This window comes from Salvelinus namaycush, unplaced genomic scaffold (assembly GCF_016432855.1).
Source record: "Salvelinus namaycush isolate Seneca unplaced genomic scaffold, SaNama_1.0 Scaffold435, whole genome shotgun sequence".
NCBI classification, from domain to species: domain Eukaryota; kingdom Metazoa; phylum Chordata; class Actinopteri; order Salmoniformes; family Salmonidae; genus Salvelinus; species Salvelinus namaycush.
This window is the reverse complement of record NW_024061126.1, coordinates 142396-166674: the sequence shown is the minus strand read 5'-3', so window position 1 is coordinate 166674 and position 24279 is coordinate 142396. Positions and strand designations below refer to the sequence as shown.

The following is a 24279-nucleotide window of genomic DNA, read 5'->3' as shown; positions in this document are numbered from 1 at the left end:
GCGAACCCAATACAACCCCCCCGAATGCGGAGAATCATTTGAATTTTCTCGATTACTCGCGTCCTCTGCTCCGTCCTCTCCTCGCTTCCTTTTGAAACCGGAGAGGTCGAACTTTGACCAATTGAGAAAATGCCAAATAAAAGTGGCGTGTTGTCAGGTGGGGTTTCTGGCGGCGGGTGTTCCTATAATTAGATTGAAGGAGTTAGTTTGGGGACATAAGGACATCTCTCAAACACTTTTGGTCCGTTCCTCAATGATCATTCTGATCAAGCCTACAGACAGACAGTTTGGAGACAACATTTCCGTCAGTGTCTGGACAGCTTTATCGCTGCTATAAAGGAACCAAAGCCAGGGACAACGGACAAGGTAGCTACTGTAACAAACTTTTATTATGGTTATCTAAATGTGTTTTTCCCCCACTCTGTCATATTAGGATACTCCTGTATTGTTATTATAATACAACTAGACTACTTGGAAGAGTCTTTGGTAAGATTATTGATTACAATTAAAGCCATAGTCTGGAAGATTTCAATCATTGAAATATACTTTATGACTTTGAAGTATATAATTTACGAGATTGTTATCATCACCAAAATAACCTGTTGAGATAAATAATTTTGGCTATAGTTTGAAATCAATTTATTTAATTTAAGTAATTTTGCTCTAATGAAATGTCATTGCCCTGCAGATAGAAACCAAGACCTATTTGACATGAAGATGTCATGGGATGCGTTTGCTTAGAATCATCTGTAGAAAAAAGACATTGTGGTTACATACCAAACATTAGGAACACCTTTGTAATATTAAGTTGCCCCCCCCCCCCCTCAATTTGTTGGGGCATGGGCTCTACAAGGTTTCAAGTGTTCCACAGGGATGCTGGCCCATGTTGACTCCAATGCTTCCCACAGTTGTCAAGTTGGCTGGTTGTCCTTTGGGTGGTGGACCATTCTTGACACACACAGGAAACTGTTGTGTGTGTCTGTGTGGAAAACTCAGCAGCGTTGCAGTTCTTGACACAAACCAGTGCCCCTGGTACCTACCATATCCCGTTTTAAGGCACGTCCCATAGGGCGGCGCACAATTGGGCCAGCGTTGTCCGGGTTTGACCGGTGTAGGCCATTTTAAATAAGAATTTGATTTTAACTGACATACCTAGTTAACGGTTAAATAAATAAAATGACCAAATTATTAAGGTGAGGCACATGTGTAGAAAGCCGTTAGTAGCCCAACATGCACTTAGTGTTACTTTCTTAGCTACAGTGTACATATCTCCCTGGCATATTACATCATTTATGCAGCTGCATACAAAACATTTTTGGACTAGCCTTGTTGTGATGTGCCCACGTCAACAGGAAGGTGGCGTGGTGGTCCTTCGTGGGCACATTTTGACATCAAACTTTGTCATCAAAGTCTGGCATTCTCTGGATTTATGGTGCTTTCAAGACAACTGGGAACTCTGGAAAAATAAAGCTTGACTCATGATGACGTCAGTGAGTTTCAGGTTGTCGCTCTAGAAAGAGGCCCGAGTTCCGGATTTACAATTCCGAGTTGGATGACAGTTCAAAACTTATTTTCCTAGTCGTAGCTCGTTTTTCCCTGAGTTCCCAGTTGTCTTGAACTCACTAAAGTCAGATTTTGCAGTTGCGAGTTAAGAAGTTTTGAGCGCTGCACAAATCCTGCTTCATTGACAGAATGGCCAATGTTGAATGTTTATAATTTTAAACTAGGAAAAGAGACCCTTAATCTTAGACTTGGGGCCACTCCACTGAATATCAGGCTAATGATTGCTTTGCAATGCTTGCAGTTAGCCAATGATGCTTCCAAACCACTCATTGTTGAATTTGCGATTTCCAACTTGTTGTGTAATGTTTGTCCAATGGCAGATAAAATGTATCAGGTTTTGATGGATCTATAATTTCTCTTCATTATTTCTCTTCGTATGACAAGGATTAAAAAGGATTTGCCAGTAGATTTCTAGAGACTATCTCTCTCATCGTCACTTAATGCATAGGTTTACCTCCACTGTATTCACATCCTACCATACCTTTGTCTGTACATTATGCCTTGAATCAATTCTACTGTGCCCAGAAACCTGCTCCTTTTACTCTCTGGTCTGAACGTACTAGACGACCAGTTCTTATAGCGTTTAGCCGTACCCTTATCCTACTCCTCCTCTGTTCCTCTGGTGATGTAGAGGTTAATCCAGGCCCTGCAGTGCCTAGCTCCACTCCCATTCCCCAGGCGCTCTCATTTGTTGACTTCTGTAACCGTAAAAGCCTTGGTTTCATGCATGTTAACATTAGAAGCCTCCTCCCTAAGTTTGTTTTATTCACTGCTTTAGCACACTCTGCCAACCCTGATGTCCTAGCAGTGTCTGAATCCTGGCTTAGGAAGACCACGAAAAACCCTGAAATGTCCCTAACTATAACATTTTCTGACAAGATAGAACTGCCAAAGGGGGCGGAGTTAGCCTGCAGAGTTCTGTCTTACTATCCAGGTGTGTGCCCAAACAATTTGAGCTTCTACTTTTAAAAATCCACCTTTCCAGAAACAAGTCTGTCACCGTTGCTGCTTGCTATAGACCACCTTCTGCCCCCAGCTGTGCCCTGGAAACCATATGTGAATTGCTTGCCCCCCATCTATCTTCAGAGCTTGTGCTGTTTGGTGACCTAAACTGGGACATGCTTAACACCCCGGCCATCCTACAATCTAAGCTTGATGCCCTCAATCTCACACAAATTATCAATGAACCTACCAGGTACAACCCCAAATCCGTAAACATGGGCACCCTAATAGACATTATCCTGACCAACTTGCCCTCCAAATACACCTCTGCCGTTTTCAATCAAGATCTCGGAGATCACTGCCTCATTGCCTGCGTATGTAATGGGTCCGCGGTCAAACGACCACCCCTCATCACTGTCAAACGCTCCCTAAAACACTTCAGTGAGCAGGCCTTTCTAATCGACCTAATCGATCGGATAATGATCTCATTCTGTCAGTAGAGGATGCCTGGTTATTCTTTAAAAGTGCTTTCCTCAAAATCTTCAATAAGCATGCCCCATTCAAAAAATGTAGAACCAGGAACAGATATAGCCCTTGGTTCACTCCAGACCTGACTGCCCTTGACCAGCACAAAAACATCCTGTGGCGTACTGCACTAGCATCGAATAGCCCCCTGCGATATGCACCTTTTCAGGGAAGTTAGTAACCAATATACACATGCAGTTAGGAAAGCAAAGGCTAGCTTTTTCAAACAGAAATTTGCATCCTGTAGCACAAACTCCAAGAAATTCTGTGACACTAAAATCCATGGAGATTAAGAGCACCTCCTCCCAGCTGCCCACTGCACTGAGGCTAGGAAACACTCTCACCACTGAAAATCTGTGATAATTAAGCATTTTTCTACAGCTGGCCATGCTTTCCACCTGGCTACCCCTACCCCGGTCAACAGGCCTGCACCCCCCCACAGCAGCTTGCTCAAGCCTCCCCCATTTCTCCTTCACCCAAATCCAGATAGCTGATGTTCTGAAAGAGCTGCAAAATCTGGACCCCTACAAATCAGCCGGGCTAGATCAGCCGGGCTAGACAATCTGGACCCTATCTTTCTAAAATTGTTGCAACCCCTGTTACTAGCATGTTCAACCTTTCTTTCGTATCGTCTGAGATCCCCAAAGATTGGAAAGCGGCCGCGATCATCCCCCTCTTCAAAGGGGGAGACACTCTAGACCCAAACACTGTTACAGACCTATATCTATCCTACCCTGCCTTTCTAAAGTCTTCGAAAGCCAAGTTAACAAACAGATCACCGACCATTTTGAATCCCGCCGTACCTTCTCCGCTATGCAATCTGGTTTCCAAGCTGGTCATGGGTGCACCTCAGCCACGCTCAAGGTCCTAAACAATATCATAACCGCCATCGATAAGAGACAATACTATGCAGCTGTATTCATCGAACTGGCCATCGGCTTTCGACTCTTGTCAATCACCACATTCTTATCTGCAGACTCAACAGCCTTGGTTTCTCAAATGACTGCCTCGCCTGGTTCACCAACTACTTCTCAGAGTTCAGTGTGTCAAATCAGAGTGCCTGTTGTCCAGACCTCTGGCAGTCTCTATGGGGGTGCCACAGGGTTCAATTCTCGGGCCGACTCTTTTCTCTGTATGCATCAATGATGTCGTTCTTGCTGCTGGTGATTCTCTGATCCACCTCTACGCAGACGACAACATTCTGTATACTTCTGTCTCTTTAGACACTGTTAAAACTTCTTAGGGCTGCAATCCCGTTAACGGGATCGATATGACAACAGCCAGTGAAAGTGCAGGGAGCCAAATTCAAACAACAGAAATCTCATAATTAAAATTCTTCAAGCATACAAGTATTTCACACCATTTTAAAGATACACTTCTTGTTAATCCCACCACAGTGTCCGATTTCAAAAAGGCTTTACAGCGAAAGCACCACAAACGATTGTTAGGTCACCGCAAAATCACAGAAAAACACAGCCATTTTTCCAGCCAAAGACAGGAGTCACAAAAAGCAGAAATAGAGAGAAAATTAATCACTAACCTTTGATCTTCATCAGATGACACTCATAGGACTTCATGTTACACAATACATATGTTTTGTTCAATAAAGTTCATATTGATATCCAAAAACCTCAGTTTACATTGGCGCCATGTTCAGAAATGCCTTCAAAATATCCGGAGAAATTGCAGAGAGCCACATCAAATAACAGAAATACTCATCATAGACTTTGATGAAAGATACATGTTTTACATAGAATTAAAGAAACTTGTTCTCAATGCAACCGCTGTGTCAGATTTCAAAAAAGCTTTACGGCAAAAGCACAATATTCAATAATTGTGGCGTCAACAGAAGTCATAAATAGCATTATAAATCTTCACTTATCTTCACCGGAATGCACTCGCAGGACTCCCACTTCCACAAGAAATGTTTGTTTTGTTCGGGAATGTCCATCAGTTATGTCCAAATAGCTACTTTTGTTAGCGCGTTTGGTAAACAAATCCAAAGTCACGAAGCGCGTTCACTAAAAGCAGACGAAATGTCAAAAAGTTCCTTAACTTCTTATGGCTGCAGGGGCAGTATTGAGTAGCCTGGATAAAAGGTGCCCATTTCAAACGGCCTCGTACTCAATTCTTGCTCGTACAATATGCATATTATTATTACTATTGGATAGAAAACACTCTAGTTTCTAAAACCGTTTGAATTATATCTGTGAGTAAAACAGAACTCATTTTGCAGCAAACTTCCTGATAGGAAGTGGAAAATCTGAAATCGATGCTCTGTTCTAGGGCATCCCTATTAATGTGCTTTATATGTATTAGTATATATGCACTTCATACGCCTTCCACTAGATGTCAATAGGGAGTGAGAGAAGAAATGGAGTGTATAACTTGATCTGAGGTCGAATAAAAGCTCTTGGCATGACGAGACACCAATTTATTGTTTTCAGGAAGGCGCGAGGAAGGACCCTGGGTTGCCTTTTGAAAAGCTGTCGTTATAGACGGCTACTATCTCCGGCTTTGATTTTATTTGATAAATGTGACAATATCATCGTAAAGTCTGTTTTTTTCAATATAGTTTTATTAGATTATTGAAATTTTTTCGGGACGTTAGGCGTGTTGCGTTGTCTGCGTTTGTTCACGAAGGAGAGCTTCGCGCCACTTTGCTAGCTTTCCGTGCTAATTGACTGGAGAAGAGGACATTCTAAATCCAAACAACGATTGTTCCCGACAAAGGACCCCTTGTACAACATTCTGATGGAAGATCATCAAAAGTAGGACCCATTTTATGATGTTATTTCATATATCTGTCGGAACATGCCTACTATTAGTTTGCGCCCAGATTTTGGGCACTCTGTCGCTATAACGTAAGCTGGATGTCGTAATGAAGTTATTTTTAGAATTCTAATACAGCGATTGCATTAAGAACTAGTGTATCTATCATTTCCTATAGAACATGTATTTTTTAGTAACGTTTATGAATAGTTATTTGGTCAGAATAGCTGAGTTTCAGAAACATATACGGAGATTCTGGAAAAAAGATGCTACGTTAGCACAATGTATAACCACTGATTTCAGCTCTAAATATGCACATTTTCGAACAAAACATAAGTGTATGTATAACCTGATGTTATAGGACTGTCATCTGATGAAGCTTATCAAGGTTAGTCAAAAATTATATATCTTTTGCTGGTTTGTTACGATCGCTAACTTTTGCTGCTGGTAAATGGCTTGTGTTTCTGGCTATTGTGGTAAGCTAATATAATGCTATATTGTGTTTTCGCTGTAAAACACTTAAGAAATCGGAAATATTGGCTGGATTCACAAGATGTTTATCTGTAATTTGCTGTACACCATGTATTTTTCAGAAATGTTTTATGATGAGTATTTAGGTATTTGACGTTGGTGTCTGTAATTACTCTGGCTGCGTCGGTGCCATTTCTGACGGTAGCTGTGATGGTAGCTGCAATGTAAAACTGATTTATAGCTCAAATATGCACATTTTTCGAACAAAACATAGATTTATTGAATAACATGTTATAAGACTGTCATCTGATGAAGTTGGTTCTTGGTTAGTTAGGTTGGTTTTGTGCATGCTACCTGTGCTGTGAAAAATGTCTGTCCTTTTTTGTATTTGGTGGTGAGCTAACATAAATATACGTGGTGTTTTCGCTGTAAAACATTTAAAAAATCGGACAGGTTGGCTGGATTCACAAGATGTGTATCTTTCATTTGCTGTATTGGACTTGTTAATGTGTGAAAGTTAAATATTTCAAAAAAATATATTTTGAATTTCGCGCCATGCACTTAGACGGGCTGTTGTCATAAGTGTACCGGCACCGCCCTGCAGCCATAACAAGTTAACAGTCAGTAGAAACATGTCAAACGATGTATTGAATCAATCTTTGGGATGTTTTTAACATAAATCTTCAATAATGTTCCAACCGGAGAATTCCATTGTCTTCAGAAGTGCGATGGAACAGAGCTCCCTCATGTGAATGCGCATGGTCAGCTCATGGCAGACCTTACTCATTCCCGTCTCCTTCGGCCCCACTTCACAGTAGAAGCATCAGACAAGGTTCTAAAGACTGACATCTAGTGGAAGCCGTCGGAAGTGCAAACTGACTGATATCCCACTGTGTATTCGATAGGCGATGAGTTTTCCCACTTCCAGGTTTTTGCCTGCCATATGAGTTCTGTTACACTCACAGACATCATTCAAACAGTTTTAGAAACTACAGTGTTTTCTATCTAATATTAATATGCATATATTAGCAACTGGGACTGAGGAGCAGGTAGTTTACTCTGGGCACCTTTTCATCCAAGCAACTTCTTATGGCTGCAGGGGCAGTATTGAGTAAACTAACCTCCAGACGAGCTTCAATGCCATACAACTCTCCTTCCGTGGCCTCCAACTGCTCTTAAATGCAAGTAAAACTAAATGCATGCTTTTCAACCGATCCCTGCCCACCCGTCCTGCATCACTACTTTGGACGGTTCTAACTACTGTTACGTTCCCCAGTTTCTGTGTTGTAGTTTCTATTTGAGTGTGTGTGTGTTTCAGGAGATGGCTTCCTGAGTTCTAGGTGTCTGGTTAGACTGTAAACTCTCCTTCCAGACTCGCATTAAGCATCTCCAATCAAAAATTAAATCTAGAATCGGCTTCCTATTTCTCAACAAAGCATCCTTCACTCATGCTGGCAATCATACCCTCGTAAAACTGACTATCCTACCGATCCTTGACTTCGGCGACGTCATTTACAAAATAGCCTCAAACACTAATCAGACTGCATCCAATTTGCTATCACAGTGCCATCCATTTTGTCACCAAAGCCCCATATACTACCCACCACTGCGACCTGAATGCTTTCGTTGGCTGGCCCTCGCTTCATACTCGTCGCCAAACCCACTGGCTCCAGGTCATCTACAAGTCTTTGCTAGGTAAAGCCCCGCCTTATCTCAGCTCACTGGTCACCATAGCAGCACCCATCCATAGCACACGCTCTAGCAGGTATATTTCACTGGTCACCCCCAAAGCCAATTCTTCGTTCGACCGCGTTTCCTTCCAGTTCTCTGCTGCCAATGACTGGAACAAACTGCAAAAATCACTGAAGCTGGAGACTCATATCTACCTCACTAGCTTTAAGCACCAGCTGTCAGAGCAGATCACTGCACCTGTACATAGCCCATCTGTAAATACCCCATCCAACTACCTCATCCCCATACTGTTATTTATTTTGCTCCTTTGCACCCCAGTATCTCTACTTGCACATTCATCTTCTGCACCTCTATCACTCCAGTGTTTAATTGCTATATTGTAACTATTTCACCACTATGGCCTATTTATTGCCTTGCCTCCCTTACCCTACCTCATTTGCACACACTGTATATATACTTTTTCTATTGTATTATTTACTGTATGTTTGTGTATTCCATGTGTAACTCTGTTTCGCTTTGCTTTATCTTGGCCAGGTCGCAGTTGTAAATGAGAACTTGGTCTCAACTAGCTTACATGGTTAAATAAAGATCAAATAAATAAAAGATTGTCAACTTGATTCATGATGACTGCTAGTGAAGATTTTGAAAGTATGATATTGACATCAGTCCAATCAAAGCTACTGTTGACCTAGTGGTTAGAGTGTTGGACTAGTAACCAAAAGGTTGCAAGATCGAATCCCAGAGCTGACAAGGTAAAAATCTGTCGTTCTGCCCCTGAACAAGGCAGTTAACCCACTGTTCCTAGGCCGTCATTGAAAATAATAATTTGTTCTTAACTGACTTGCCTTGTTAACTTCTTTGGGCTGCAAGCCCGAAGCCGGGCACAATATGACAACAGCCACTTCAAGTGCAGGGCGCGAAATTCAAAATATATTTTTTTGAAATATTCAACTTTCACACATTAACAAGTCCAATACAGCATATGAAAGATAAACATCTTGTGAATCCAGCCAACATGTCCGATTTTTTAAATGTTTTACAGCGAAAACACCACGTATATTTATGTTAGCTCACCACCAAATACAAAAAAGGACAGACATTTTTCACAGCACAGGTAGCATGCACAAAACCAACCTAACTAACCAAGAACCAACTTCATCAGATGACAGTCTTATAACATGTTATTCAATAAATCTATGTTTTGTTCGAAAAATGTGCATATTTGAGCTATAAATCAGTTTTACATTGCAGCTACCATCACAGCTACCGTCAGAAATGGCACCGACGCAGCCAGAGTAATTACAGACACCAACGTCAAATACCTAAATACTCATCATAAAACATTTCTGAAAAATACATGGTGTACAGCAAATGAAAGACAGGCATCTTGTGATTCCAGCCAATATTTCCGATTTCTTAAGTGTTTTACAGTGAAAACACAATATAGCATTATATTAGCTTACCACAATAGCCAGAAACACAAGCCATTTACCAGCAGCAAAAGTTAGCGATCGTAACAAACCAGCAAAAGATATATAATTTTTGACTAACCTTGATAAGCTTCATCAGATGACAGTCCTATAACATCAGGTTATACATACACTTATGTTTTGTTCGAAAATGTGCATATTTAGAGCTGAAATCAGTGGTTATACACTGCTCAAAAAAATAAAGGGAACACTTAAACAACACAATGTAACTCCAAGTCAATCACACTTCTGTGAAATCAAACTGTCCACTTAGGAAGCAACACTGATTGACAATAAATTTCACATAGTGTTGTGCAAATGGAATAGACAAAAGGTGGAAATTATAGGCAATTAGCAAGACACCCCCAATAAAGGAGTGGTTCTGCAGGTGGTGACCACAGACCACTTCTCAGTTCCTATGCTTCCTGGCTGATGTTTTGGTCACTTTTGAATGCTGGCGGTGCTTTCACTCTAGTGGTAGCATGAGACGGAGTCTACAACCCACACAAGTGGGTTTGCTGTGTCTGTCAGCGTAGTGTCCAGAGCATGGAGGCGCTACCAGGAGACAGGCCAGTACATCAGGAGACGTGGAGGAGGCCGTAGGAGGGCAACAACCCAGCAGCAGGACCGCTACCTCCGCCTTTGTGCAAGGAGGAGCACTGCCAGAGCCCTGCAAAATGACTTCCAGCAGGCCACTTAGTGTTGCTTCCTAAGTGGACAGTTTGATTTCACAGAAGTGTGATTGACTTGGAGTTACATTGTGTTGTTTAAGTGTTCCCTTTATTTTTTTGAGCAGTGTACATTGTGCTAACGTAGCATCTTTTTCCCAGAATGTGCGGATATTTTTATGACAACTATTCTGACCAAATAACTATACATAAACGTTACTAAAAAATACATGTTGTATAGGAAATGATAGATACACTAGTTCTTAATGCAATCGCCGTGTTAGAATTCTAAAAATAACTTCATTACGACATCCAGCTTAGTTATAGCGAGAGAGTGCCCAAAATCCGGGCGCAAACTACTAGTTCACATGTTTGACAGATATATGAAATAGCATCATAAAATGGGTCCTACTTTTGATGATCTTCCATCAGAATGTTGTACAAGGGGTCCTTTGTCCAGAACAATCGTTGTTTGGATTTAGAATGTCCTCTTCTCCAGTCAATTAGCACGGAAAGCTAGCAAAGTGGCGCGAAGCTCTCCTTCCTGAACATACGCAGACAAAGCAACACGCCTAACGTCACAAAAAAAATTCAATAATCTAATAAAACAATATTGAAAAAACATACTTTACGATGATATTGTCACATTTATCAAATAAAATCAAAGCCGGAGATATTAGTCGTCTATAACGACAGCTTTACAGAAGGCAATACCAGGTCCCTTCTCGCGCGTTCCACGAAACAGGAAATTGGGGTCACGTCATGCCAAGAGCTTTTATTTGACCTCAGATCATGTTATACACTCCATTTCTTCTCTCACTGCCTGTTGACATCTAGTGGAAGGTGTATGAAGTGCATGTATACTAATATATATGAAGCCCATTTATAGGTAGGCCCTAGAACAGAGCATCGATTTCAGATTTTCCACTTCCTATCAGGAAGTTTGCTGCAAAATGAGTTCTGTTTTACTCACATATATAATTCAAACGGTTTTAGAAACTAGAGAGTGTTTTCTATCCAATAGTAATAATAATATTCATATTGTACGAGCAAGAATTGAGTACGAGGCCGTTTGAAATGGGCACCTTTATCCAAGTTACTCAATACTGCCCCTGCAGCCATAAGAAGTTAAATAAAGGTATAAATATATATCTGTGGCCAATGACCTTGAGCTTTCTTGGATAGGGACTTCTAATGTAACTATGGCAGCACCCAAGGGGCTTGACTTTTCTAGCTCTACCCTTAGACTTGGTGGTGACGTAGTGTCCCCATGAGTGACAGAACACTGAGCCAATCACGGCGCAACGCTCTGTATTTTCTGCCTGCTTGCCCTACGACCACAGAAAGCACTGAGCTAGGCTGAAACACCTGCATTTTGGAGCTGCCTTACTCAAGAAAACAAGAGACCATGTTTGTATGCGGCTTTATTAACTCTATATTTTTTACAAACTGATATGTGACACGTATTAATGCCAAAATAACATGCAAAACAGGCAAGCCCCCACCCCAAAAATAAACCAAATTTTATATGCATGTGTATGCTAAAAATGGGTTGCTCTGCCCTGAATGACAGGTCGCCACTGATATGCTACTGTACACAACCACTCCCCTGAGGTAAATTCCTCCATAGTAGATTGTATTGTAGTGTGGTGCAGTAGGGCCAGTCTGCTATTAATATATACTGTAGTAGTTCCCAGAGTGTAACCTAGCAGGGTGTGTCATCAAATAAAATAGTATATTTCACATGCTGAGTATAACTTTACAGTGAAATGCTTACTTACAAGCCCTTAATCAACAATGTAGTTTTAAGTAAAAAATGGATAAGTAATAAAAAAAACAGTAACAAAGTTAAAGAGCAGCATAACATTAGCGAGGCTAAAGACAGGGGGGTACCGGTACAGAGTTAATGTGGGGGCACCAGTTAGTTGAGATAATATGTACACAACTCTGTATAGTCATCAGATCGCAGTCAGACTATGTGTACGTGCAAAAACAGTGTCTGCCTTGACGTGCCCTGTTGAGCAGCTAGGAGGTGAAACAGAGTGAGTTCTGCGGACTATCAACTATTTCCAATGCTACCATATATTATACAGGGAATTGTTACCTTTTCTATTGGAAGATTCCTATTCACTTTCTTATGCAGTGAACAGGTTTTCACAGTGAGTGCTTGTGATCATTCTACATGAACAAGAAGTTCCTATCAAACAAGACTTTTGGAACCAAGACTGTTTCTGTCCTGATTCTAGTATGAGTATGTTGTCAACCGAACAGCCAGCTCTTTGGAGGGCAGAGAGCGCTTCACTTTGTCAGCCTCGGTCAGGGGGAGGTCAGCCTCGGTCAAGAGAGCGAGAGATGAGTCATAAGGCTAGTTCCCACTGTTCTGGAGCAAGGGTGGGGTGAACTTTGCCCGATTTTTAAATTAGCTTTCGCAATTCACGTCTATAATATAAATTGCAGTTAAACTATTTGGAAATGTCCCTTTCAGGACCTCTCCAAGACAGAATGTTGAATCAAATAATATTTGAACTTACTCCACCACAGGGATCATCAACTAGATTCAGCCGTGGGTTGATTTTTATATATATATATATTTTTATTTATTTTATTTATTTTTTATATATATATATATATATATTTTTTTTTTTTTTTTTCTTTTTTTCTTGAGTGGATGGTCGGGGGGCTGGAACATAATTACAATTTGTAGACTGCATATTGACCGCGAGATACCCAAACGGATATAATGTTTGACTAAAATATCATTTCAAAGCTTGCTTACATTTGCATATGATCATGTCAAATCTCTCTATGCGTGGGAATACTTGAACAGATTTCTTAACTTAAAATCACTTGGAGCTGATTTTCTGGTGGGTTTTTTGTTGTTGTCTTATGTCCAAAAATGAATATCTCACACACAAAATTATTATTTTTTATTTTATTTTTTTCTCCCCTTTTTCTCCCCAATTTGTGGTATCCAATCGCTAGTAATTACTATCTTGTCTCATCGCTACAACTCCCGTACGGGCTCGGGAGAGACGAAGGTCGAAAGCCATGCGTCCTTCGACGCACAACCCAACCAAGCCGCACTGCTTCTTAACACAGCGCGCCTCCAACCCGGAAGCCAGCCGCACCAATGTGCCGGAGGAAACACCGTGCACCTGGCCCCCTTGGTTAGCGCGCACTGCGCCCGGCCCGCCACAGGAGTTGCTGGAGCGCGATGAGACAAGGATATGGTCCTCATACCCTTTGGGAATTTGAGACAAAATATCCACAGGAAAGTATTATTAATCAGACTTTTCAAAACACTGGTGGTGTTTCTGTCTCCAGAAACAGGCAGAGCATAGTAGGCCAGCTCCTGCATGTTTACATTGTTCTGTGCATGCTTCAGGTGATCCTGGTTGTTTAATGAGGAAGACTTGTACTGATAACTGCAATTTCTCTCATTGACGCGTATCCGTCTTTCAGACTTGGCTATTGTATGTTGTTCAGGATATTGGATGTTTGTACGAGATTGGATCTGTCTGTGGCGGCGGTTAAGAGTGTTGGGCCAAAACCAAAAGGTCACTGGTTTAAATCCCCGAGCCAACTAGGTGAAAAATCTCTGTGCTTAATCCTAATTGGTCCTGTAAATCGCTCTGGATAAGACCATCTGCTAAATGACTAAAATGTCTGGCGCTGTCTCAAAGATCTGTCCTCTGATCTGAAAGAACTGGCCAGCTGAATGATGAGCTTCTTTTCACCTCAAGTCATTTTCCAATCAGAGCAGAAGAAGGTGTGGTCAGATTTCTGTTGTTTTCATACCAACAGGGTCTAGCTTCCAATGGAAAAATGGGGCTGGTGCAGTGGTTCCTATGTCACCTGCTGTGCATCAACTATATCTTTATTATGCCTAAAACTCCTCTCATTTCCTCCCCTGTAGATGGGTCTGGTACAGTGGTTGAAGGGCCAGTTCTTGTGTACCCTGATCATCTGCTATGGGTTCTTGGTCAGCGGTCTCCTGGTCAACCTATTACAGATCTGCACTCTGCCCCTCTGGCCAATCAACAAGCAGCTGGCCCGGCGGATCAACTGTAAACTGGGATACTCCCTCACCAGCCGTGAGTAGGATATCACTCTCTTTCACTATTGTTTCACTTAACTGATGCTGCAGGGGCTATACTCTAACGTTGTACAATAACTGAAATATAAAGTTACTGTAGCTACTGACAGTGGTCTATTATTTGTGCTCAGCTAGGCTAGGTTGTGCTGTGTTATGTTAATGTTATGTTGTGTGTTCCCCAGAGTCTGTGGCGCTCCTAGAGTGGTGGTCTGGCACTGAAGTAACTTTCTACACAGACCCAGCGAACTACCAAATCTATGGCAAAGAGAACGCCATCATCGTACTTAACCACAACTTTGAAATAGACTTTCTGTGTGGCTGGACCTTCTGTGACAGATTTGGGGTCCTTGGGGTAAGAGAACAGGGATTTTTGTCAATTCATCTGTCTTAGATTCCTCGCATCCTCTCTCGTTATCTCCGTCTCAAAACGCATTGGAGAAGAAAGTCCAATGGGAGGGACCTTGGAACTTGTCCTCCAATACTGTCGAAGAAGGTGGGAAGCAAGGAATTGCATCAAGACTGAGAAGAGACTAAGATTTTCAGAAGTTGTTTAATGTCCTCTGTGTTATTGTGTTTGAATAATCTTTCCCTTTCCAGGCCTCCAAATGTTTAGCCAAGAAAGAGTTGTCGTACCTGCCTGTGATTGGCTGGATGTGGTACTTCCTGGAGATGGTGTTTATTAAGAGGAAGTGGGAGGAGGATAAGAGGAGCTTTGTCCAGAGTCTTCAGAACCTACGGGATTACCCCGAGAACTTCTGGGTGAGCCTCGAATACAATCAATAATGATTGACACTTAATAGTCCAAAGTTGACTGGGCATGAGAGGATGTAACAGGTCTTTTCAAACTCCTTATTCCAAACTTTCTTTGGTACTATGTAAACATGCATATGCAGTATGGTTGTTAATTTATAAGATTGTATTGATCGACACAATCAATATGAGTATGCAGGTTGGTCGGTCAGTCAAAACATAGCAGTGACACTACAGTGAATCTCTGTGTGCCAGTTCCTGCTCCACTGTGAGGGAACACGCTTCACAGAGGAGAAGCATCAGATCAGTATGAAGGTGGCAGAGAAGAAAGGCCTGCCTAAACTCAAACACCACCTCCTGCCCAGGACCAAGGGCTTCTGGGTAGCCGTCCAGAACCTCAGAGGGACAGGTACGGAACCCTGGGGAGCTCCAGAATGACCAAATGCTACTCATGTCATGACTCATGATTGTATATCTCTGCATTATTTTGGATGCCAATGAACTTTTGACAACTTAATGTTTTTGTCTCTGTAACCCCTTCAGTTGCTGCGGTGTACTGTTGTACACTAAATTTCAGAAACAACGAAACACCAACCTTGCTGGGAGTTATCAACGGGAAAAAATATCATCCAGATTTATACATAAGGTATTTAATAATGAATTTCAGCCTGCATTTTCTATCGCAAGCTGGGCTGTGAGTGGAACATGGGATGGCCATTGGTTAGAGGCTAAACTCACTGATTTCAAGGCCCTTATATTGGACTTATACTGAACAAAAATATAAACGTAACATTCAACAATTTCAAAGATTTTACTGATTTACAGCTTATATGAGGAAATCAGTCAATTTAAATAAATTCATTAGGCCCTAATCTATGGATTTCACATGACTGGGAACACGGGTATGAAACTGTTGGTCACAGATGCCTTAAAGGTAGGAGCATGGTTCAGAAACCCAGTCAGTATCTGGTGTGCCCACTATTTGCCTCATGCAGCCGGACACATCTCCTTCGCATTGAGTTGATCTGGCTGTTGATTGTGGAATGTTGTTCCATTCTTCTTCAATGGCTGTGCGAATTTGCTGGAAATTGGCGGGAACTGGAATACGATGTCATACATACAGATCCAGAGCATCCCAAACATGCTCAATAGGTGACATGTCTGGTAAGTATGCAGGCCATGGAAGAACTGGGACATTTTCAGTTTCCAGGAATTGTGTACAGATACTTGCGACATGGACCCGTGCATTGGGGTGGCAGGTAGCCTAGTGGTTAGAGCGTTGGGCCAGTAAACTAAAAGTTGCTAGATCGAATCCCCGAGCTGACAAGGTAAAAAATCTGTCGTTCTGCCCCTGAACAAGGGAGTTAACCCACTGTTCCTAGGCTGTCATTATTAATAAGAATTTGGTCTTAACCGATTGCCTAGTTAAATAAAGGTGAAAAAATGTGGCCAATGACCTTGAGCTTTCTTTTAAGTATCCTGCTGAAACACGAGGGGATGGCGGCAGATGAATGGCACGACAATGGGCCTCAGGATCTCATCACGGTATCTCTGTGCATTCAAATTGCCATCGACATTAAAAGAAAAACTGTTTGTTGTCCGTAGCTTATGCCTGCCCGTGCCATAACCCCACCGTCACCATGGGGCACTCCGTTCACAACGTTGACATCAGCAAACCGCTTGCCCACACGACGTTGGACGTACTGCCAAATTCTCTAAAATGACATTGCAGTCGATTTATGTTAGAGAAATAATCATGCCAATTGCACTCTCCAACTTCAGATCTGTTGAATTGTGTGTGTGCACATTTTAGTGGACTTTTATTGTCCCCAGCACAAGGTGTACCTGTGTAATAATGATGCTGTTAATCAGCTTCTTGATATGCCACACCTGTCAAGTGGATGGATTATCTTGGCAAAGGAGAAATGCTCACTAACAGGGATGTAACCAAATGTGTTCAACATTTTAGAGAAATAAGCTTTTTGTGCGTATGGAACTTTTCTGGGATCTTTTATTTCAGCTCATGAAACATGGGAACAACACTTGTTACGTTTTCTATTTTTTTCAGTGTATTTTAATGGACCATAAAGTTCTATTGAATTGGACAGCTGAAAGCCTCCCTGTCTCTTCTGCTCCCTGTCGCTTATGCCTCCCCGTTTCAAGGAGAATCCCTTTGGAGTCCGTACCAGAAGATGAGGCTGAATGTTCCTCCTGGCTTCACAAACTCTACCAGGAGAAGGTAGTGTTATAATTGAGGAGAGGGATCACACTATGGACCAGATTTACTAACTAAGCATTTGCACAAGGTGCAGAGTTTGCATCTATTTGTTCACTATTAAAGGACTAAAAACAAGGACAAAGCTAAAACTCTCCATTTAAATGAGTTTAATGTCAATACCTACTCTTCACATTATAACTTTGTTCTGTCCCCAATGTTTAATTCACCAGCACTCTGCACCAAACGCTTTCTTCCCTGTTAGTTTGATTCTTTTTATTATTATAGTGTCATGCATCTGGATTAGATTAGATAGAGCTTTATTTTTTGAACAGCCAGCTCTTTGGAGTGCAGTAAGCACCAAGGACAAAGCTAAAAGCTCAAACTCGCTTAATTTACACTTTATATTATGTAAATTGCCAGGTCATTCCACAAAAGTGCCTCTTGCATCCCTTTTGATATTTTAAGTGGAAATTGTGCACCAATATTGGATTTTAAAGCATGTTTTATTAAGTGCCCTTTAATATAGACCGCATGGCAAATTCAGTAAATATGATTTTTAATATTAATAAAGGCTTGCTAAAGTGCCAAAATTCAGCATTTACATCTGTCCTTCATTTTATGGTCAACCCTGTTAAGTGAACTGAACTCTCGCTTTAATATGGTGAAACTATTCCTTTAAAAAATGTTTTTCCAAATTAATGTTTTCCATTGAACATCGAATAGTGAAATCATAGTGTAAAAGCTGATTCTACTCTTTTTGGCCATTCTGTTACCCATAGACAGGCTAGAAATGTTTTAACAATTAAAACAATTTTGTGAAGCTTGCATTCAATTGCCACTCCGTTGCACCAAAGTTTCCATTCCCCCGTCACATGGGGATTTATGGCTGATTTTAAGAAATCGTCAGCCCTGTTACTTTATTTGGCACTTTGGCACACTATATAAAACATTTTATTTAACCTCTTGAGGTGGGAACTTGTTTTTTTTATGAAGTTGAACATGTGCTCTTGGAGACAATGTTAAAATGGTCCATTTAAAAATATATATATATTTAACCAAGTTATGACCCAAACACTTTCATCAATGTATTTTTATTCTATTTAACTAGGCAAGTCAGTTAAGAACACATTCTTATTTACAATGACGGCCTGGTAAAAGGCCTCCTGCGGGGACGGGGCCTGGGATTTAAAAATAAATAGAATATAAATGTAGGACAAAACACACATCACAACAACACTATATAGAGACCTAAAACCACAACATAGCAAGGCAGCAACACAACATGGCAGCAACACAACATGGTAGCAGCACTTGCACAATCTGTAAAATGTACCCTTGGCCCATTAGATTAGATTAGTACTAAATTGCACTGCATTAAAGAGATCCACAAAAAGACATATTGACATACTATATCAGATATACAAAAAGACAGCTTTAAGGACTTTGAACCCCTCCCTTCCCACTTTCTTGTGGTTATGGCTGTGAAGCCAATGGACTATGCTCCTGTTTGTTAGGTTGCTGATGTGCTCATGTATTGTGCTTCTAGGACCAGTTCCAGGAGGACTACAGCCAGACAGGGTGTTTCCCTGGCCCTGTAGTCACGCCTCCACGTGGGCCCTGGGCCCTGATCAACTGGATAGGCTGGACCTGCCTTCTCCTATACCCCCTCTACCTCCTCCTGGTCCAGCTGGTCAACTCTGGGTCTATTCTCACCATACTGGCCACCGTGGGCTTCTGCTCTGCAGGTTGGTCTTATTGGTATATACTTCAGAGGTCATCAACTAGTGGCCCCCGAGCCAAATCCGGCCTTGAGACAATTTTAATGTAGCCAGCCAAGATTATTCAAGTTCACTATAGAGGGCTTGCAGTTGCGTCACAAATCACCTAGCAACCGCACCAAGCGCCATGTTGAAGTCCTTCAGTCGTCCATATGGCTAGCTGCGTTTTGCTACCACCCAAAACTTGGAAGATTGCCCATTATTTAGTTTAAGGACCCAGAAAACGGAGGCAGTGGGAGAACTTATTCAATCAAGTAAATATATTATGAAAATGATCAAACTGTATTTTTAGCTAGCTAGTTTGCTACAGAAACTTAGTGTGCAGGCTAACATAATGTTAGCTAACATTACATACTGTGTAGCTAGCTATGTGAATTAAATATCACCAGTTTGCTAGCTAACAGTCATAGAGGGTGAAAGGATTAGCTAGCTGGCAGAGTAGGCTACTCTGGATAGGGTAAGTACCTTTGTGGGAGGACCTCATGAAACTATTCTCCAGTTCGAGTCCCTAGCGAGAAACTGAGGACATATTTCAACACAATTTTCAGTGCTGTCTAATTAGAGTACAATGAAGCCTGTTTCTTTGACGTTTTCTGTCCTCAGCTACAGAGCGCTATGGATCCGTCTGCAGATGAATGTCCCAAGAGAGTAAGGGTACATCCTTGTATGCCATGGATTATGTGTACCTACAGTATGTTAGCAAAAATAGTTTAAAAGTTACACAATGTATACACATTTTACAACTGGAGCAGGGCAACCCTGCTGGGGGTGCAGGCTTCTGTTCCAGTACTAACACACCTAAGTAGTTAATAATCAAGTGTGCTCCCCACTGTAGATCATGGAAACCATGTGTTTGGTGTACTTGATACCATTCCACTCCAGCTATTACCATGAGCCTGTTCTCCCCAATTAAAGTGCCTCCATTGCAGTGGAGATGTAATTTTTGCTTTAGTAATAACAGTTAACTTACATGTAAAGGTTAGACATTTTAGTAAGTAATCTTCAAAGAATCAACACTTTCCTATAATTTCAAACTGTACAAGTAAGCTACGTGTTTAAGCTTGTTTTAACTATTTTTCAAGATGAACTAGTGTTGATTAATCACAGATCACAATTCTGTGTTGTATTCTCAAATGAACATGACCTTTTTGTTCAGTCATAAGCTCTACAATTAGTTGTAATTGATTGCCACTATTTCTCAGGATATCAGCCATGTGAACCCATTTTGTAGCTGATAATGACATGCAACACCAATGCAGCCACAGGCCTACAGCAGTGGTTCCAAACTCCAGTTCCCCCAACAGCCCAACTCCAGTTCCCCCAACAGCACACATTGTTGTAGCCCCAGACAAACATACCTGATTCAACTCAGAGGGCCTGATTAGTTGAATCAGGTGTTTGTCTGGGGCTACAATAAAACTGTACTGTTGGGGGTACTCAAGGACTGGAGTTTGGAACCACTGGCCTATAGTATGATGGCATTATCCTTATGGGCATTTGCTATTCACCCCTTGACATTGCATCTGAAGCAGAGAATAGCTTAACTCACACACTGCTTACATATTGTTCAGCTATGTTATCAATTTAAAAACCATACCATTAGACAATGTATATGAGGCTAATCATTATACTGGATTTTGTACATGCTTTGGTTCAAATCCAACCCTTGTAATCTAGGTGGTGAAATGTCTGAAAGAAGGAGATGTGATCATTAGCTTAAAACACACAACTACCAAGTCAAGATACTTTTCTCCCAGAACATCTGAGTGGCACTGTGATAATGAAGATGGTTAGCCTAAGACTACCACAATTACATTGTCTATGTGAAATGTGTTTAAATTGTAAAGAAATAAAATAGTTGGGCTATAAGATACTTATTCAATGGGACTCGTCTCAGCAGAGAGACGATGTTTCATTTCACCCAGACAACAATATATCCTATTAAACTGTATGTTTACAATAGCAACAACAGTCTATTACATGTTGCACATTACATTTGATATATTCATATGGTTTAAGGGGGCACCTTTGTCATGACGACAAGGTGAAGGTGCTCTACTCAAATGGCACAACAGAATCATTCAGATTGACCAAAGCACAGCATATGACAACCATCTCGTATAATTGAGGGTTGTCTCCTTTTCATATCTGGAAAATGACAGAGTAGTAGAAACTGATGTTGCAGCATTTCTCATCTTCAGTGGGAATCCCATCTTGAGGCCAGCTGGTGAACCTACAGTACATAAACATATGAAAAGCACACCTGATGTTAGACTATCGCTTCTTCAGGTCACCTATACCATCAGGGCTCTTGATTGTTTGGTTGTGTTTAATTCATTCAGGTGTTTGTCAAAGATTCAATCTATTGTTGGACTGGAACAGTCACACAGCAGGTTGTCTTGGCACATTGAGGCCTTTGCCCTGTAATGTCCATACATTTTCCCTCTTATGAATAATCATATGATAATCACTGGAGGATTATTATTTTTTTGGACAACAATGTCCTCCAGACTATATGTAGGTCATATTGTACAATTTGCGTCTACCCTTTTCATGGTCATGGCTAGGGCTAGAAGGGATCCAGATATTGTCAAATTAAAGTCATATGAGATTTTGTAGCAGATTAGAATTTAGGCAGAAGGTTATGGTTATCTATAAATACAAAACAAAAAAAATACTTTTGACAAAAGCTGGTTGCATTCAAGACAAGGTCGTTTTTATTCATCTGTTGTTAGTGTTAGTAGAGTAGGCCTAGGCTACCATCGTATTAAAAAAAAGATTCTGGTCATTTATCCACCCTTACAAAAAAAAGATTGCCGTTTTGAAACTGCTGTAACTGCAGTCGGCTGTGGTATTTGACGCAGTATTTACAGCCCCCCCCCTCGTATGGGCAATCATATGTGTAGTTGAATTGCATGAATTGTTTATCAAAGGCCACCTTACCACCTCACTCCATTTGCACACACTGTATACAGATTTTTCTATTGTGTTATTGACTGTATGATTGTTTATCCCATATGTAACTGTTGTTTTCGTCGCACTGCTTTGCTTTATCTTGGCCAGGTCGCAGTTGTAAACGAGAACTTGTTCTCAACCAAACTAAACTCGAAAGTCAGACTTGATTTACCAGTGATGAATTGATCGTACAGTAGTAGACCTGTTACTGACAGCTGTCTGGATTGAGGGCTTGACGGCCAGGTGGTTTCCTAACTTTTCTGACAGTTCTTGAGACTTCTCTCACCAACGGTGTTTCATGATTGCGGCGAATCTGTAAACGTTTTTCCCCCGTTGTCTTTGCTGCCTTGTTACTCAACAGAAAATGACTGTGGTGACGAGTCCACTAGTTTTAGGCACTTAAGCTGTTTGGGGTAGCCACTCGGCTGTTGTCAGAATAATTAATGCGATGGTCTTCCAACATGGCCGCTAGGAGGCGTCGTACATCCAACTGCAAGCCCTGTTATCTTTTTCGTGACTAAACTCACCTTCAACCAGGGCCGCTTTGTGACAGGTGTGACTAACTCTTGCTAAAAGGTCTTTTTGTTAGTACATTCTCAATCTTATCCATTGTTTACCAAATATTTTGAAACTGACCAACAGCAAGAACAGATTGTTTCTTCCTCTTGGAAAGTACTGAATAATATCGCATGCCTGTAATGCCATTGGTTGGTACCGCTTACACGATAGTGTTGGCACAAATCATACCGTGGAAAAAGTTGGTCAAACATTTCCACTGGATAATGTAACCAGACTTCATAATATTCGCCTCAGCATACAGTATGTTCATCCCTTTCCTCTCTATCCCATTCTCAGTGTCAGTTGGTGTGCGCTGGATGATTGGACAGACTGAGATTAAGAGAAGCTCCAGCTATGGGGTCCCACTGAACTGAGGAGATGGCCTTACAACTGCAAGATCCTTCCCAGCTCCCAGGGACCACTCACATTACCAATATCATCCCTACAGCACAGTTCACCTCCAGCAAATAACTCATTCCAAAGAAAGAATGTTGCTGGTCAGAGATGGCATTGCATTCAACTCAAGTACGACAAGAAGGGTGGAAGGTGCTTCAGCAGTCTCTTGCCAATACATGAATATACTGCACCTACAAACACACACTGTGCATTCAAAGTATTTAGACCCCTTGACTTTTTACAGATTGTTACGTTACAGCCTTATTCTAAAATGGATTAAATAGTTCCCCCCCCTCAATCTACACACAATACCCCATAATGACAAAGCAAAAACAGGTTAAGAATTTTTTGGGGAAAAATATCACATTTACATAAATATTCAGACCCTTTACTCTGTAATTTGTTGAAGAACCTTGAGGCGATTAGCCTTGAGTCTTGGGTATGACGCTACAAGCTTGGCACGCCTGTATTTGGAGAGTTTCTCCCATTATCTGCAGATCCTCAAGCTCTGTCAGGTTGGATGGGGAGCGTCGCTGCGCAGCTGTTTTCAGGTCTCTCCAGAGATGTTCGATCGGGTTCAAGTCTCCACTCAGACTTGTCTCGAAGCCACTCCTGCATTGTCTTGGTTGTGTGCTTAGGGTCATTGTCCTGTTGGAAGGTGAACCTTCGCCCCAGTCGGAGGTCCTGAGAACTCTGGAGCAGGTTTTCATCAAGGATCTCTATGTACTTTGCCCCGTTCATCTTTCCCTCAATCCTGACTAGTTTCCCAGTCCCTGCCGCTGAAAAACATCCCAACAGCAAGATGCTGCCACCACCATGCTTCACCGTAGGGATGGTGGCAGGGTTCCTCCAGATGTGATGCTTGGCATTCAGGCCAAAGAGTAAAATCTTGCTTCTCATGGTCTGAGAGTCTTTAGGTGCCTTTTGGCAAACTGCAAGTGGGCTGTCATGTGCGTTTTTACTGAGGAGTGGCTTCCGTCTGGCCACTCTACCATAAAGGCCTGAGTGGTAGAGTGCTGCAGAGATAGTTAACCTTCCAGAAGGACAACTTTCCCAATCTCCACAGAGGAGCTCTGTCAGAGACCATCGGGTTCTTGGTCACCTCCCTGACCAATGCCCTTCTCCCCTGATTGCGCAGTTTGGCCGGGCAGCCAGCTCTAAGAAGAGTCTTTGTGGTTCCAAACTTCCATTTTAAGAATGGAGGCCAATGTGTTCTTGGGGATCTTCAATGCTGCAGAAATGTTTTGGTACCCTTCCCCAGATCTGTGCCTCGACACAATCCTGTCTCGGAGCTCTACGGACAATTCCTTTGACCTCATGACTTGGTTTTTGCACTGTCAACTGTGGGACTTTATATAGACAGGTGTGCCTTTCCAAATCATGTCCAACCAATTTAATTTACCACAGGTGGACTCAATCAAGTTGT

The 24279-nt window shown here is 41.6% G+C and overlaps 1 protein-coding gene across 1 annotated transcript; it reads left to right on the top strand.

Moving 5' to 3' along the window:
* Positions 1 to 145: 145 nt before the first annotated feature.
* On the top strand, positions 146 to 23384 carry LOC120041311 (1-acyl-sn-glycerol-3-phosphate acyltransferase delta-like). Its single transcript, XM_038986249.1, has 9 exons — positions 146 to 366; positions 14019 to 14196; positions 14381 to 14550; positions 14796 to 14957; positions 15204 to 15357; positions 15492 to 15594; positions 17112 to 17187; positions 18713 to 18911; positions 22755 to 23384. The coding sequence occupies exons 2-9, from the start codon at positions 14019 to 14021 to the stop codon at positions 22829 to 22831; spliced, it is 1119 nt and encodes a 372-aa protein (XP_038842177.1). The 5' UTR covers positions 146 to 366; the 3' UTR covers positions 22832 to 23384.
* The last annotated feature ends 895 nt before the right edge of the window (positions 23385 to 24279 follow it).